General features: G+C 52.8%; 1 protein-coding gene across 1 annotated transcript; it reads right to left on the reverse strand.

Annotated features, from left to right (window-relative positions):
• Positions 1–39: 39 nt before the first annotated feature.
• Positions 40–11,531, reverse strand: PRCC (proline rich mitotic checkpoint control factor). The gene is made up of 7 exons (XM_090053008.1): positions 11,009–11,531; positions 6,923–6,970; positions 5,464–6,048; positions 3,786–3,881; positions 2,795–2,938; positions 2,372–2,437; positions 40–1,776 (listed from the first exon to the last, which is right to left on the reverse strand). Exons 1-7 carry the CDS (start codon positions 11,345–11,347, stop codon positions 1,690–1,692), a joined length of 1,365 nt encoding a protein of 454 aa, XP_089909134.1. The 5' UTR covers positions 11,348–11,531; the 3' UTR covers positions 40–1,689.
• Positions 11,532–15,818: the final 4,287 nt, after the last annotated feature.

Consider the following 15,818-nt stretch of genomic DNA (forward strand, 5'->3'; position numbering starts at 1 on the left):
ACTGTCTGGACAATCACTTGCCGGCGCCAACAGGGGTGGTCTGGTTCATTTAAAAGTTTTATTCCTTTATCAAATCTCTTTCCAGAGGATTTCGCTGTACATATATGAATAAATTACTCAACAGTAACTTTATTCAGGTCATTAGAATACTCAAAACAGGGCTCTGCAAGTTACTAAAACGTCCAGGGAGCTAAACTAGAAATCAGATTTTAAAAGACCCTAAGACTTCATTCACCAGGTACTTTCCCCCCTACTCCTTTAATACAGGGAACAAGGGAGAAAAGAAAAGACTCTTTGGGAGTTTTCCAGGCTGGAATCACTAAGATTAGCTGTTTTAATTGCAGTTACAACCAATAAAACCTTAGTGTCAGGAATGTCTGTTAAATAACGGGACTAGCGCCCTCCTTGTTTCAGCATTGTACAGGGATAGAAGAACAAAAAGGGAAAAAAAAGCAATATGGGGAAGCCACCAAAATTTGGCTGAAGACACAAAGATGCAGAATGCTGGCCTGTGCGATGGTTACAGGTGTGCCAGCCTCCATGCCAGTGCTGCGGGGAGTCCATCGCACTCAACGAAACAAAGAGATTCTTGTTTGCAAAGTGTTTGCCAACCACATTTGAAGTCTAGATGCCATCTCCTGATTCCAGACAGGTGGGTGGGCGCTAAGACAGAAACCAAATGCGAGACTTCAGCAGGAAGTAGAAGTGAGAGAGACTGGCCGATAGGCACAGAGAGATAAACAGCAGGCAGCATCTACCTAGGTTTGATTACAGGAAATACTGCTGACTGCCTCAGTGAACTGAGTTCACTGCCAGCTATAACGCACCATGTGACCGGAAATACTTGAATTCAACTAGTATTTAGAGCAGATTTTTTTTTCCTTTTACAGCATTGTGGGCTGTGGTTCGAAGGGGCGGGGACGGAGAAAAACAGACACAACATTCAGCAGCTTTTGTGCTGCTGGAGGAAAAAAAACAAAAACGTTCAGGTCTCCTGCATAATCCATGCACGGGGAGATTTTTTGCATGGTTTCCAAACAAACTCAATACCGCTTTGCTAGCCAGCAGCCCCTGGAAAACAAGTAGTCGTTTCCCCTCAGGGTAAGTTGCCAGCAGAGGTGGCTAGGAAAGCAAACACAAAAGATCAGCCACATCTGGAAACTGCCAACATCACTAGCACATCAGGAGCTGTGTATCCACTCAGGTACAGAGAAAAAAAGGGGGGGGGGGGACACTTGAAAGGCTCTTTCAATGCAAACCCCCTCCCGCTGCCTTTCGGAACGGAGCGACGGTGGAGTCTGAAACAGATGGAGGCTCTGCCTACAGTTCTGGCAGCAACTTGGAAGAGAGAAAGACGGAGGTCTGTGTACCTACAGGGTGAGAGCTCCCAACCTGGCACCAGCGGTGTTCTCTCCGGATGGGCCAGCAACTCTTTGCGACGGCATCCCTAGCTGCACGGACCAGACGTGATCAGAACCTTCTACACCATTGTTCAAAATAAAAAGAGCAGAGCGTTGGGTTACAGACACGGCTCGCACTAAACCCTGCTCCTGGTGGCCAGGGGAGTGCTGTATCCTCTCACCCACGGAGCAGACAGGGTTCTGTCCAGGGGCCTCGTCACTTCCCGGGGGGCCGGGAGGGATCTGACGCAGCAGGTCACCTGGGCTACTACCCCCAGGGGAAGAGGTGCTAAAATCCGTATTTGGCCTGGGTCTGGCGCCGGCTGAGTTTGTTTTCGGACCACGTGTTTTTCAATTCCAGTTCTCGCTCCTTCGCCTGGGGAAGGAGGGGAGGGTTAAATTGGAACCACTGGCTGCTTGCTTCAATAAGCGTTCCGGCTTTCCCTAGCCCCCGGCCAGCAAGGACTTGGGAACGGTTGTGACCAGCAGCCAGGAGACGGGCATATTTCATAAGTCTTGACAGAGATGCTCATGGGGACATGCAGTCTCCTTTGGGGTGGAGCCTCAGCAGCTATTTAACAGCTGCACAGAAACATATTTAAGATAGGACACAGAATTGCCTTGTAGCCAAATGAAACCTGGAAATGAGAACAGCTGAGCTGGACACTGCCGGGAGCCCCTGATCACAAAAGAAGGGCCAGAGAGGTGGTGGAATCTCCATCCGTGGAGGTTTTTAAGACCCAGCTAGACAAAGCCTTGGCTGGGATGATGTAGTTGGGACTGGTCCTGCTTTGAGCAGGGGATTGGACTGGAAGGGACCTCAGGAGGTCACAATTAACCCTCGTTTTCAATGATTCTCACTTCACCCCTGTGTTGAGCAAGAGCTGTTGGGCCCAGGCATCGACCTGCCTACTCCCAGTATGGACATACATCTGCCCTGGATAGCTCCATGCCAACAGCAGGCAGCTCACCTGGTGAATCAGGTACGTGATCTGGTGCTTTCTCCTCTGCTGCCCAGTGGGCTGGTCTCCTTTTTTCTGTGGACAAAAGAAAAATGACTATCAGTGCCCAGACCAGAGCCACTGGCAGAAGGGCCTGCTGCTGCTGCTTGGAGAACCTGCCCCTTCCCCTGGCCAGTGGGTAGAACACTAGGCCCTGGCGCTGATTTAAAGGGATCTGGATTTGGCTCCATATCTCCCTTGGTAGCAATTCAGTGCTCCAGTGGATTTTATGCTAAACCCCAGGGGGAGACGGAAGGAGTTATCTCTGTTGTACACACAGGAACAGAGATGCAGGGTACAGGAAAGGACTTGCCCAATGCCCGTAACCAAGCTGAAAACTGGATGCAGGTCTCCTGTCTCCCAGCCCAGAGGGCTGCCCCTTCCCACCCGTACCTTGCTGAAAGACTTCATGGTCTTCTCCTCCGTTAAGGATTTGGTCAACCACTGCTGGGCGCCGCTCAGCTGATCATCTCCTTTGATGTCCACAAAATTGATCTCTTCCCTCCCTCGGTTCCGCTTGCCTTGGAGACGCTTGAACTGAGAGAAGAATCAACATGGATCAACACTATCTCCTGGTTCACTAAGTGAAGGACCAGACCCAAGCTGTATTCTCATGCCTGCTACTAATTTGCTGCATGAACTGGGCATTTCTCAGTCTCTGGGTATGTTTCCTCATCTGGCTTCTACTTCCTGTCAGAGACACTTAGCTCTCCCTGGGGTTTGGTGCTTTTCTCTGGTCTTCACAGTAAAACTCTGCAGGGGCAACCTCAGGGTGGGGAATCCAGCCTTGCTCCCCTAAGCAATCACGAAATGCAGAGATCAGGATGAGTGCAACTGATTGGTGTGCTCTGTGTAACCAGCCCTGCTGCACTAAACATCCTTCCAAAGAAATCAAAGCCACCTCCTCTGCTGGGCTGGACAGCAAGGCTCTATAGCCATCAGCAGAACCCTAGTGATTTACAGCAGTTGAGAATCCAGCCCAGATTTGGTCTGCTCCCTAGCACAGAGGTATTTATGTAGATGGAGTGAATGGTGAAGAATTGGCAGTTCATGGAGCCCCTGACTTCTTACTTGGCTGCACTGCTGACTTGGAAGCATTTCACCGCTGCGTTTGTCAGGCACCCATCACCATGAAAAGCAAGAATCTTTCCTGAATGGTGGGTTTCTCACGTGGACCGCAAGCCCTTAACAGGAGAAGCGGGCAGCCATGGGGATCAGACACTGCCTGCAGTGGGCTGCTAGACCTGACAAAACAATGGGCTGAGCCAGCACAGCAGGTAAGGAAGCCCTGAGTGTGGGTGCTAGTATGGCAGGCTGCCAAGCCCAGCCCATGCTCCTGCAGCCCCATGGCATCCCCAGGGGAGAAGAGAGAGCAAACACCCACCGCTTCATCATCGATGAAGGAGGAGTCACTGCCAGCCTCTTGTGGCGGTCCCTGGGCCGGCTCCATCTCCTGGTAATAGCCACTGCTGTAGTAATCCTGCCAGGAAAGGAAAGGGATTTGGCACCACAAGGCAGATGGATTCCTGTCCCAGCAACCAGACAAGACTCAGCACTAGAGCTCGAATAAGAGACTGAGAATAAGGTACCTTAGCATGCCACTTGCAGAACACAGGAGGGAGGAATAGGCTGCAATCAGACCTAGACAGGCTACAGGGGTGGGCGGAGGAGAATAGGATGGGATTCAACACCGACAAGTGCAAGGTGCTGCACCTGGGAAGGAACAACCAGTACCATACCTACAGGCTGGGGAACTCCCCTCTTGTCAGTACAGAGGCAGACAAGGATCCTGGAGTCATCATTGATGCCAAGATGAACATGGGCCAGCAGTGTGGGGATGCAGTCAGGAAGGCCAACCACACCTTGTCATGCATCCACAGATGCATCTCGAGCAGGTCCAAGGAGGTGATCCTCCCCCTCTATGCAGCACTGGTCAGGCCGCAGCTGGAGTACTGCATCCAGTTCTGGGCGCTGCACTTCAAGGGGGATGTGGACAACATGGAGAGGGTCCAGAGGAGGGCTACTCATATGATCCAGGGCAGCAGGGCAGGCCCTACGAGGAGAGCCTATGGGACCCGAACCTGTTCAGCCTCCACAAGAGAGAGGAAGAGGGGGGATCTAGTGGCCTGTTACAAACTAGTCAGAGGGGACCATCAGGCATTGGGGGAGTCCCTGTTCCCCCAAGCACTACCAGGAGCTACTAGGAATAATGGTCACAAGCTGACAGAGGGTAGATTCAAGCTAGACATCAGGAGGCGCTACTTCACGGTCAGGGCGGCTAGGATCTGGAACCAATTTCCAAGAGAAGTGGTGCTGGCTCCTACCTGGGGGTATTTAAGAGGAGGCTAGATGAACACCTTGCTGGGGTCATTTGACCCCAGTACTCTTTCCTGCCATTGCAGGGGGTCAGACTCGATCATCTGCTCAGGTCCCTTCCGACCCTCAAACTATGAAACTAGGAGGGCCTCCTCCAGATGCCAACAAACCCCTTGTTCTCCCCTACCTGCCCCCTCCTCCTGTAAGGCCTGATCTATTCAGATCAACTCTCCTTGTGACTCTGGCAGCACAACTGGTGTGCGTAGCATTTTCCAGACATACTTGAGGACCTAAGGGTTCATTCAGGTTAGTCAGTGAGGTCCTGGCTGGGAATGCTGCTTTGTGTCTCCATGACCAAACCCAAGCCAATCCTGCAGATCTCCCATGCATGGAGATACTTTTCAATGCCTGATGCTGGTGTCCACCCTACTAGGGATGTCTTTCTGGAGTGGGAAGGCCTCTAGGAATGCCCTGAGGATCCTCAGCTCCACTGAAGATGTTAAAAACCTTTTCCTCCTGCACTTAGCCTCACATGGAAAGTGCAGGGGGGTGAAGGGCTAGTGCTGGGAGGGGAGACCCATGGGGAAGACAGAATGCTGCAGGAACAGAGCAGTACAGAGAGCTATTCCCATCACCGAACAGATGTCCCAAGGCACAATTCAGTACAACTAAGTCATGGCTGCTCCAGCCATTAATCCGAGGCACCTAAATCCACGTCCACGCCTCCCCCCAAAATAGGCACCTACCTGGTAGTAAGCACCAGTAGCATTGGCATCACTGTAGCCAGGGAACTGATTGTACGACTGGTCGCCATACTCTTCACCAGGTTTGGATGCCCAGCTGTGCTGCGTGGAGCTTGAACCCACAGCTGTCTTGAATTCCAGAGGGGCATTTGCGGCAGCATCCTGGAACTGGGGCTCTGGTTCTGTGCCTGGGGGCGGGTCCTCCGTCACCACAGTGCCAGAGTACATGTATGCCTCCGTGCTGACCACGCTGGGCTCACTCTTGTCTGACAAGGAGAAGTAATTCTCGGGCTCCACCTCTTCATCACTGTCATCTTCCTCCTGGGTGATCTGCTTGGTCACCTGCAGGGCAGCACTTTTGGCAGCTGCTTTGATAGCAGACGGCGAAGGGGTTGTGGCCACTGCTGGCTTGAACAGGGGTTTTGTCTTAGAGGAGGAGGTTGGGGCCCTGGCTGGTTTGGACTCAGGGGCATTCTCTGTTGCTTTCCGTGTGAAAGCATAGGGCAAAAGTACCCGATTTGTCTCTTTCACTGTGGAGTTCTTGGGCTGAGGAAGCAGAGCAGACAAACCGGAGCCCTCGCCGCGACCCTGGCAGTTCCAATTAGCAGAGGCGGGTCATAGAAGGGGAGATGAGAGAGGAGTGAGACAGCTTAACCCAACGCGCACCATCTCCCTTCATTCCCATTCCATCTAACCCTGTTTGGGGGCACCCCCAGTACTCAGTCCCAGTGCCTGCTGCCATGAGCGCGTGCTGCCGAAACTGAACATTACGGGCTGCCGCACGAAGGATGCCTTGCTCTGTGAATCACCTGCTGCTGTGAACTACCGCTGATCTCCCAATAGGGTTTTGTGGATCTGTTTGTTTGAAACTGCTGGAGGAACCAGCTCATCTGTGCAAGTTCACAGGATTTACCTAAACATTAAAAATAATGAAAGCCAGGGATCTTAAACCTGGCTTTCCAATGCCTTATCCATCACAGGTCACCCCTGCTGACAACAAGATGAGGCTCCTCTTTGGACTGCACTCAGGGATTGCTGGATTTTGAAGTCTGCTCTATTTGGATAATCAAGCCTCCAATGAGTTACTTCCATCTCATTGTTTTTAATGGGCACTAAAGCAAGTTCACAGATCTCAGGGACACAACTGCCTGCCAGTTACTCTGCTTGCTATAACAGATCAGTTTTCACTTGCAGTGAATTCAAGGCATCATGAAACTTGTGATAAGTCAAGTGACTGGCTAGTACCACCCCAACCAACTGCTGTGTAGCCTGAATGTGTCATACTTGTATGACCTACAAACAGGCTATCTCCTCTAAAAGTTTTGGGTACACATAATTGCCCAGTGGTGCCCCTCGAATCACTACTAGAGATGGAGGGGTGCTAGGTCAAGGCCAAAATTATGACAATCAAGTGTTTTTACAGGTAGCATTAGCTTGACCATTGCATATTGTAAGTCATTACCTGAAGACTATTCTTCTTCTTTGCTGGTTCATCTTCCTCGGAATCTGACTGAGAAAGAAAAACTGACCTTAGCATAGCACTTGAGACTTGGAAGAGAGAGAGAAAGAAACCAGAGGAACAAATTCATCCGTTATCAATTTGGAAGAGGTTACCACAGGGCCAAGTTTAGAACAGGCCTGGCTTTACAGTCTGAGAGCTGGAGCTGCTGACAGGGAGGCTGTACAATTCAAATTCACTCTCCCAGTCTGGCAGATTTAGGTATTATCAGGTCAAGAAACACTGTTTTGTTAAAACCAGCCCTGGTTACTAGCAAAGCAGGTAAACAGACTGTCCACAATGGAAGCAGGACCATGCTGCTGGCTACTATGTTTAGAGACAGTTGGAACTAGTGTGGTTGGGATACCGCCATATATAATGCATAATTAAGCTGTCAAAACTACAGCTATGCAAACAAATAAATCAGTGTTTGCATGTTAAATCTCCAAAGCTTAAGTTGAATACACTGTTCTTATCTGTCCAGATGTGGAACAAGACGGCATTAAATAAAGTTAAGCCTGGAATTCCAATGTTTAACTGGCATTTTAATGCTGCTATAAAGCAGGGGAGTGGGGTGGAGGGGCCAAAGCAGGAAGCAAAAAGCATAATTTAAAATTTAAGGGAGAACAATATTCAGGCAACAGATTCAAACTGTGCTTTATACCTCACAGCTCCATGTGGACATTGCAAACGGGGTGAAAAAGGATGATGAGGGCAACAAGCCTTGCTGGGTGGTGCCTTTCAATGGCCTAAGCATGGAAGGGGAAGGTGCCAAACCTCAGGTGTGAGCATTTAGGCTGGGGATTAAGGAGGGGCTCTTCATAGCTGTGCAAAGCTCAGAACAGCTAAGTCCCAGTCCTGTTCCTGTCCTGCCACCGCACAGAGGTTTTAGCAGGCAGGAGACTCATGCCCGAAGTATTTCTACAGCCTTATGGTTTTACAGAGAGTAACACAAGCAGCAAATAGGAACTCAGCTAAAATAAAGGGAGTCTAGGGTTAAATCTCTATCTAATTTGTAACCTTTAAAAGTAGGAGAGAAGCTCAATCATGCATGAGGGGAAAAGCGATCCCAACGAGGAACAAGGTGGGTTGTCACAAAAGAAAAAGGATAGAGAACAACCATTAAGTGAGACCCATTTCTCACACTCTTCTTTTTTACTGGCTCTTATTCCCCAGCATGAAAGTCTGTGATCACCTATAACAAACGTTTAAAGCTAATATATAGCATACACGGGGGGGAGGGGAATCAGCAAACATGAGAAGAAACAGACCCCCTTCATTTGCCATCACCTCATGATAGATTTCCAAAAACCTCCTTGTTAACTGCTGTAACTGTGCTGGTATGGGCTTTAATAACAAAATGCCTGTTTCAAAGCCAAACACTGAAGAAGGGAATAAGTGAATTGCGGGTGTGTGGAGATGGGACATGGCTAGACTGTCAGCAAGACTGATGGATCCATCACGCTGCCCAACGGATGTGGCAGGTAGAAATAAAGGGGCTTATGACATGGGATATAAAAAGACGGAGAATGGAGCCCTTGCAAAGTGAAACCATTTACTTCCCTGCTAAACTTTGCTCTAGTGAAGGGGTTCTCAATCCCCGGGCCACAGCAGGTCAGCTGCTGGTTGGCTACAGGACTGAAAGTGGCTGCAAACCAGCAAACCACGGCCCACCAGAGCCGGGTGGAAGCTGTGCTCCTTCCACAGGGCCTGCAGCAGCACACAGTTTGGGCCACCCCCAGCTCGGGGGATGAGGGTATCTTTACCCGTCTTCCAGCCAGAAATTCTGGCCACCATCTCCTGTGACTGCTGGGCCACAGCTTAATAACTTTGGAAACCCCTGCTCTAGTCTAAAGCATCCCTGCAGCAGGGACAGCGATCGGCACCATTCATGAGTGGAGGGAGCCAACCTGCTGTCCAGCTAGGCTCACCAGGAGCCAGCTCTGCTGTTTTGCAACAAGATATTTTTAGCTACACTGCTGTCATTCATTGGGCACCCTAGCAGAGGGGTCCTTGGTTCTGCAGCTCATTAGGCTGGGCCAGGCATCGCCACTCACCAGGCAGAAGAGTCTGTGCTCCACATGACCCTTGTACCTGTTCCAGCAAGGCGGATTTAAATCAACACCGCTACAGCTCTCCCGAGCCAGCTGACCAACTCCACCCCAGGACTATTTACAACTTCATGCTTAGGGTCCGCCTCCTCAATACTCTCTTGCTAGCAAGCAGCTTCCTGGTCTCTCCAGACCCTGATGACTCCGTTCAAGAAACCGTAAGTCCTTCTGGTAAAACAGTGAGGCACCTTCTCCAAGAGAAGGTAACGCTGAACGAATGTGTAGCCTGAGGAGGGCAGGCTTCATCGTAACACGTTACCCTCCCAGCATGAGCTACCTACGCGTATGCCCTAGAATCAAAGATGCCGATCCCAGGGGTGCTGACTACACTGAATCCTAGAAAATGAGGGTGGGAAGGGACTTTGGGAGGTCACATCTAGTCCAACCCTCTGCTCAAAGCAGAACCAGCCCCAACTAGATCAACCCAGCCAAGGCTTTGTCTAGCCAGATCTTAAAAACCTCCAAGGATGGAGACTCCATCACCTCCCTGGGTAACCTGTCCTACTGTTTCACCATCCTCCTAGTTAGGAAGTTTTTCTTAACATCAAACTTAAACTTCCCCCTTCCCTAAGGCAGGGTAGAGATGCACGTTTATAGGCTAAGATATAAAGAGAGAGAATGAGCTTCCACAAACCCAGGTTTATTTCATGCAATGCTGCCTAAGGCTTCTCACACAGCATCCCCTCCCTGCGGGCTCCTTCCAAGGGAAAGCCGAGGTCCCTGCTGCTCTGCTCTATGAACCCCTGACACTTTCCATAAGAAAAGTCTTTTAACTCTATGCTTGCCCAGAATGATCCTGCTCCCTCAGGACTGTACAGCAATGCATGGCAGCCTGCCAGGATCAATGCCATTGTGCTCTCTAGAGCTAGGCCTCAAAAGTCAGGGGTGCTATTAAAAAACCTACACTTTACAGACAAGCTATTAGCTAACGGTGCTGGGGGTGAGCAAAACCTTGGAGCTTTGGTGGGGGGGGAATAGGCAGCCTAAGTGCATGGGGCAATTGGGCTAGAATGGGCAGTATATATGGATGGCATCTGGGCTAGGAGAAATAGGTGGGGTATGTGCATGGGACACCTGGGCTAAGGTGCTGTATGTGGATAGGATACCAGGGCTAGGAGGAACAGGTGGTGCCTGTGCATAGCTCACCCGGGCTAGGAGCTATGCAAGTGTGGTATACGTGCATGGGACACTGGAGCTACGAAGAATAGGTGGTATATGAAGGTGGGACACCTAGGATAGGAGGAACAGGGCAGTATATATGGATGGGGCACCTGGGTGAGGAGGAATGGGCGATATATGTGCATGGGACATGTGGGCTAGGAAGAACGGGTGGTGCGCGTCCATGGGACACCCAGGCTAAGAGGAATACTCTTCAGCCTAAGGAAGAGAAGGGTGAGAGGGGACCTGGTAACAGCTTCCTGCTAGACTAGGGGAGGACATCAAGGGCTCAGTGAGCAACTGCTCACCAAGACACCCGAGGGGAAAACCAGCAGTAATGGCCACAAACTCCTGGAAGACCGACTCAGCCGCAACATTAGGAAAAACTACGTCACAACGAGGGTGTCCAGACAGTGGAATAAGCTCCCTCCAGGGGTGGTGCAGTCGCCTACCCTGGAAATCTTCAAGAGGCAGTCACCTTGCTGGGGTCACCTAACCCCGTTATCTTTCCTACTCGGTGCAGGGGGCTAGACCCAATTAGCCACCAAGTCCCTTCTGGCCCCTGACAATCTACAAATCGGTGGTGTACAGACAGGAGGAACAGGCAGTGTACATGCATGGGGCATCAGGGCTAAGAGGAACGGGAGGTATATACGGACTGGACACCCGAGCGAGGAGGAGTAGGGCGGTATATATGGACGAGACACAAGGCTCTGTGCTTACCCAGTGGTGTGCCTGCCCCGAGCGCGCCCACGCCCCGATGCCCACGGCCCCCACTCACCTCTCCCCGGGGCAGCTCGGGCGCCGCGATGCGCACGGGCTCCCCACGCTTCTTGGCTTTGGCGGGGCCCGGCTCGGCGGGGGGCGGCAGGGCGAGGCCGGGCCCGGGGCCGGGGGCGCGGGGCGGGAGCGGCAGGGCCAGGCCAGGCGGGGGCGCGCCGAAGGGGGGCCCCAGCAGGAAGGGCGGCGGCGGCAGCAGCGGGAAGCCAGGCCCCAGCGCCTGCGGCGGCGGCAGGGCGGAGAAAAGGCCGCGGGCCGGCGGCGGCGGCAGCAGCGGGGCCTCCTCCTCTGCCTCCGCCTCGCTCTCCTCCTCGCTGCTGGCGTAGGCCACCAGGGACATGGCGCTACGCGAGGCCGGGGCTGCGCCCGCCGGGCGAGGCCGCGCCGCTGCCCGAGGGGCCTAGGCGATCGCCATGGCAACCACAGGACAGCAAGCAACGAACCCCACGCCGCTCGGCCCCGCGCGCCCCGACAGGGAGATAATGGCCGCCCCCCTGCCCGCGCGCCGGGACTACCGCTCCCGGCGTGCCCCGCGGTCGGCGCCCCCCCATTGGCTCCCCGCCGGCCGCGGGGCGCGCCGGGAAATAGAGTCCGCGCCCGGCATGCCCCGCGGAAGGGGAGTGGGCGTCGTGCAGAGGAAGGGAAGCTCCCAGAGCGCCCCGCGCGCCAGCGGCCTGCTGGGAGTTGTAGTCGGCTAGAGGCGGGAGCTGCACCGCCCCCCTCCACCGCGGGACTCCAGCTCCCGGTATGCTTCGTGCAGCCCACCCCCTGGCCCGCCTTTCCCAGTATGCAGTGCAGTGAGGCTGCGCTTGGCGCGGAGGCTGGGCTCTGACGCCGTGCGTGCCAGGGCGCCGGGTGGATCGCCGAGCCGGCCTCGCGGGGCGGGGGAGGGACTACGGCTCCCACAATGCCCCGCGGGCCGGCAGCCCGGAAATCCCCGAGGGGTGGTGGGATGCAGGGCCTAACCCGGGCCCAGCTTATTCTGGGCCTGATCTAACTCAGGCGCCGTGGCAAGGCCTGTATTTGGCCAAGTCTAACCCAGGCCAGACCCCATGACAAGGCCTATCCCTGGTCAGGCCGTATGGCAGGGCCTAGGTCAGGACCCGTGGCAAGGTCCATCCCAGGCCCTGGCCCCACCACAGCAACAGCTCTGTCCCTGAGTCCATACCAGGCCTGTTTTCCGTGTCCACCTCCTGCCCTGAGCCCCACAGGAGGCAGCCTGGAAGCGTAGCTGGACAAGTCCTGCCTGAAGCAGGGTCCCCTCCCTTCTCCAAACCCTCCCTTGCAAATTGCTGACTTGCACAAGAACGAAGCTCTGGTTAACCCAGACTCGACCCCATGGCAGAGCCCCCAAACCTGCCCGGGGTGAAGCGGGGGAACCGTGATGGCCAATGTTCGGCTGCCACAGGAGTTAGACAAACCCTGGGGAGACCCAAGATGCTGGAGGGGGCCCGGAGGAAGGCAGGACCCCCAGGTTCCCAGCCTGCTGCACTTGTCGCTGTATCGTGGCTCTAATTTAAGGCCAAATCTTGCCGGGGCCTGAGTCAGCTGGTGCTTTCCAAATGAACAGAGGAGTTGGGGTTGGGCTGTGGAAGAGAAGGGCTGTCTACAACACCCCTCACTTGGAGGCTCCCCTACTTCTTGCCAACTCAGCTGGAGACCTTTAAACTGACCCACCCATGTCCCACTACAGCAAGCCCGGGCAGGTTGCTTCCTGGCTCCGTTTCCTCTCCCTGTTCCTATCTCGCCTGATCAGTTTGGTGGAAGATGTGTCCTCCATCATACAACAGTGTGGTTCCACAGGGATGTAGCCCCGAGGTGCTGTTTTAACGACAGTAAAGACAATGGATTTGGAGTGGCTTTGTCAAGATCCTGCTCCAATTCCCTGGGAAGCTGGAGTGTGAGGGGATCGTCTCTTCTCCATGTGTCGGCAGCGCTGGTTCTCCTGCAGAGCTGGGCCCCAGTCCAAGTAAAATATAACAGGAAGAACCTCTCGTGTGCATTTCAGGCAGGTTGAACTCCCCTGGCTTCGCCGGGACCACCGTTTGGATGGATTCTGGCATTTGAGAAAGCAAGATTTGGGATAAGCATTTGGGAAAGCAAGAGGCGGCCTCTGGAGGTCACTCGCATGCTCAAATCTGGGCACTGCCCCACTGTCCCAGGAAGCCATCTGCTAGGATGCTGTAAAGAGGCCACATCTCCAATTAAGGCTGAATGAAGACAAATGAGCCTGGTGCGTTTTGTAATGCAGGCTCCTTCGTTTTGTCACTGGGGATGCCTGGAGCACCAGCTAATCTGTCATGCCCTCCTCCCCTACCCTGGGCAATAATCTAACAAATTGGCAGGTCCCTGCTGTATTAAAGAGGGATGCAACAGAGTTGAAAATGTTAAAAATAGAACAACAGAGTTGCTTCACAGTGGTCGGGATCATTCTGAGAAGTTTTTCTCCACTTCAGCAAACTTGGAGAAAACTTAGTGCGAGGAGGATGGTCATTTTTGCCTTCAGTTGCAGTCGATTTTGGTTTCTCAGCAGAAGGCTTTGGGTTGGAGGAAGGCAGGCCTGGTGGTTACAGCACTAGTTGAGCATTCAAGAGGCCTGGGTTAAAATCTTGCCTGTGCCACTGGCTCTCTGTGGGGCTGAGCACATACACCCATTGATTCCCTGTATGTAGAACTGGAATAACAACCCTGTGTGCACCCGGCCCATGTCTGTGTCCAGCGCTGTGCACAGCAGGGCTGGGACCCCACCTCTTGGCACAATCAGATCTAGAATAAAGTGATGGTATTTCCATATCTCCGCCTGCCTTGCCCATCACTCCATGCCACCCCCGCCCTATTCAGGATTGAAGGAAAGCCATTTCTACGAAAATAACGTGGAACTGGATCAGATGGGGTCAGGTCTGACCTTGCAATCCCTGCTCAGGCAAAACTGCCCCCACCCAAAATCAGTGGAGGTCTCATCTGAGGGAGGAAGATGAAATTGGGACTTTGACCCCTGTCCTAACACAGGGGATATCCTGAGTTCCACCGTCCCTGCCCAGAAAACCCCCTGCAGCTCCATCCGCAGATCCTTGTGTCCTGCATTTTGCAATTCTGCATTTTCCACTGTGTCTCTGCCTGGGGCGCTCTTCTCAACTCGCCCCTTTGCACAGCAGATCTGTAGGGTCACGAATGCACTTTGCTTTTCCCAGCAAGAGGTGTCACCTTGCTGGAAACCCTCAAAACTCAGGATACAGAGGCCGCATCAGGAATTGCGATGACCCAAGTGGGCTCAAAGGGATCCTAGCCCTCCTACTACACCCCACAGAATGGGTGCTAGGTCCAGCCATTCTTATCAGCATTAAGAGTCTCCTAACAGCTGCTATTGGACGCCATTGTCTATCCTCAACCTTGATGGATGGAAGATGTCTTCGCGGAGCCAGAGGGGAGCCCGACCAGCCCAACCATCCTGGAATACATGGAACATTTAGGCCTGACCCAGTCAACACACAGCAGCATGCTTTTAACCCCAAGCCCATGATTTGTCATCTTTACCTCTGTAGTGTGACTCATGTTCTCCTGAGCCCCCACAGCCTCCCCCGGGGCCCTTCCCCTTTGACTGTCCTGCGACTGAATGGGGGGGAGGGAGGAAACAGAAATCCCCATTACGCAAACCTACATCACTTTCACTCCTGATTTCAGCTGGCCTCACTCAGTTTTAGCTTTGGGGGAAGGGGAGGGAAAATTATGAATCATGCATTCACTGGGTAACCTCCTCCCCAGCTGCATGTTCATAGCTGTGGCCCCAGGTAGCCATGTGTTTCACCCCTGGTGCTGTCTGTAATCCTGCTATCCAGGGTCCAAGCCCGCAGTCAGCCCCACGCATGCAAACCTTTTGCTCAAAAAAGAAAATATCACCCTCTTTTCAGAAAGCCCCTTTGAGCTTTATGGGATTTCCACAGCCCCCTTGGCCCAGTGTGGGCGCCTTACATGCTTTGCTTTGCAGCCAGGAGGCCTCAAAACTCATATTTTATGAAGGGAAACAAAGATTCTCAACTACTTCTCCAAGACTCCAGGAGACAAGACATCCAGGAGGGTCAGAGTTGGCCCCAGTGAAGCTTTCCTGGTCAGTGAAGTCCTTGCCCAGTGGTTCATGTCTGGACAAGGTCTAGTGAGGGATGAGTTATACTGAACAAATAGGAGTTTGGGTCCTGTCTTCACATTCACATATAACATTCTTGGGTTTTTCTTAATATTTGCTTGTTCTAGCTTCTTTGGCAATGATGCAAATAGGCCCCAATCCTGCTAATGCATGCCAGGAATTTGGGGCTCTTTCTGGTAGCAAGATGACTGGGGTGCATACATCATTTGAGGATGAGGTGTTTAGGTCTGTCCTTTCTTCTCTCATTAAACCCCCAATCCTGCAGGTCACTTCCAAGGTCTAAGCAGAGCAGAGGCTGCCAGCATTTGAGTAATGACCAGGGTCTTTGGGCTCACAAGCCCAAGCCTCAACCCCTGTGGCATTGTGAAGCATCAGCCCCTGGGTGAAGTCAAACACATGGGGAAAGCTTCAAGGGCTGTGACCCAGGTTGTATTGAGTTGTGGGGGAGATAACCCTAACCCTGACCATGGTGCTAAGCTCTAACATTACCAGGACCCCACAACCTCTCTCGAGTGACCGCCCACCCAGAAACAATTCCCTTCTCTGAAATGATTTTGTAGCCATGATGGCCTAGGAAAGATAGGCAGAATTTTAGAGGGGATGATCTTTTATTGGACCAACTGCATGTGGTTGGGATAGACAAAGACCAATTTTCAGGCATCACATGGCC

This window comes from Crocodylus siamensis, chromosome 6 (assembly GCF_052110815.1).
Source record: "Crocodylus siamensis isolate JL-2025a chromosome 6, ASM5211081v1, whole genome shotgun sequence".
NCBI lineage: Eukaryota > Metazoa > Chordata > Crocodylia > Crocodylidae > Crocodylus > Crocodylus siamensis.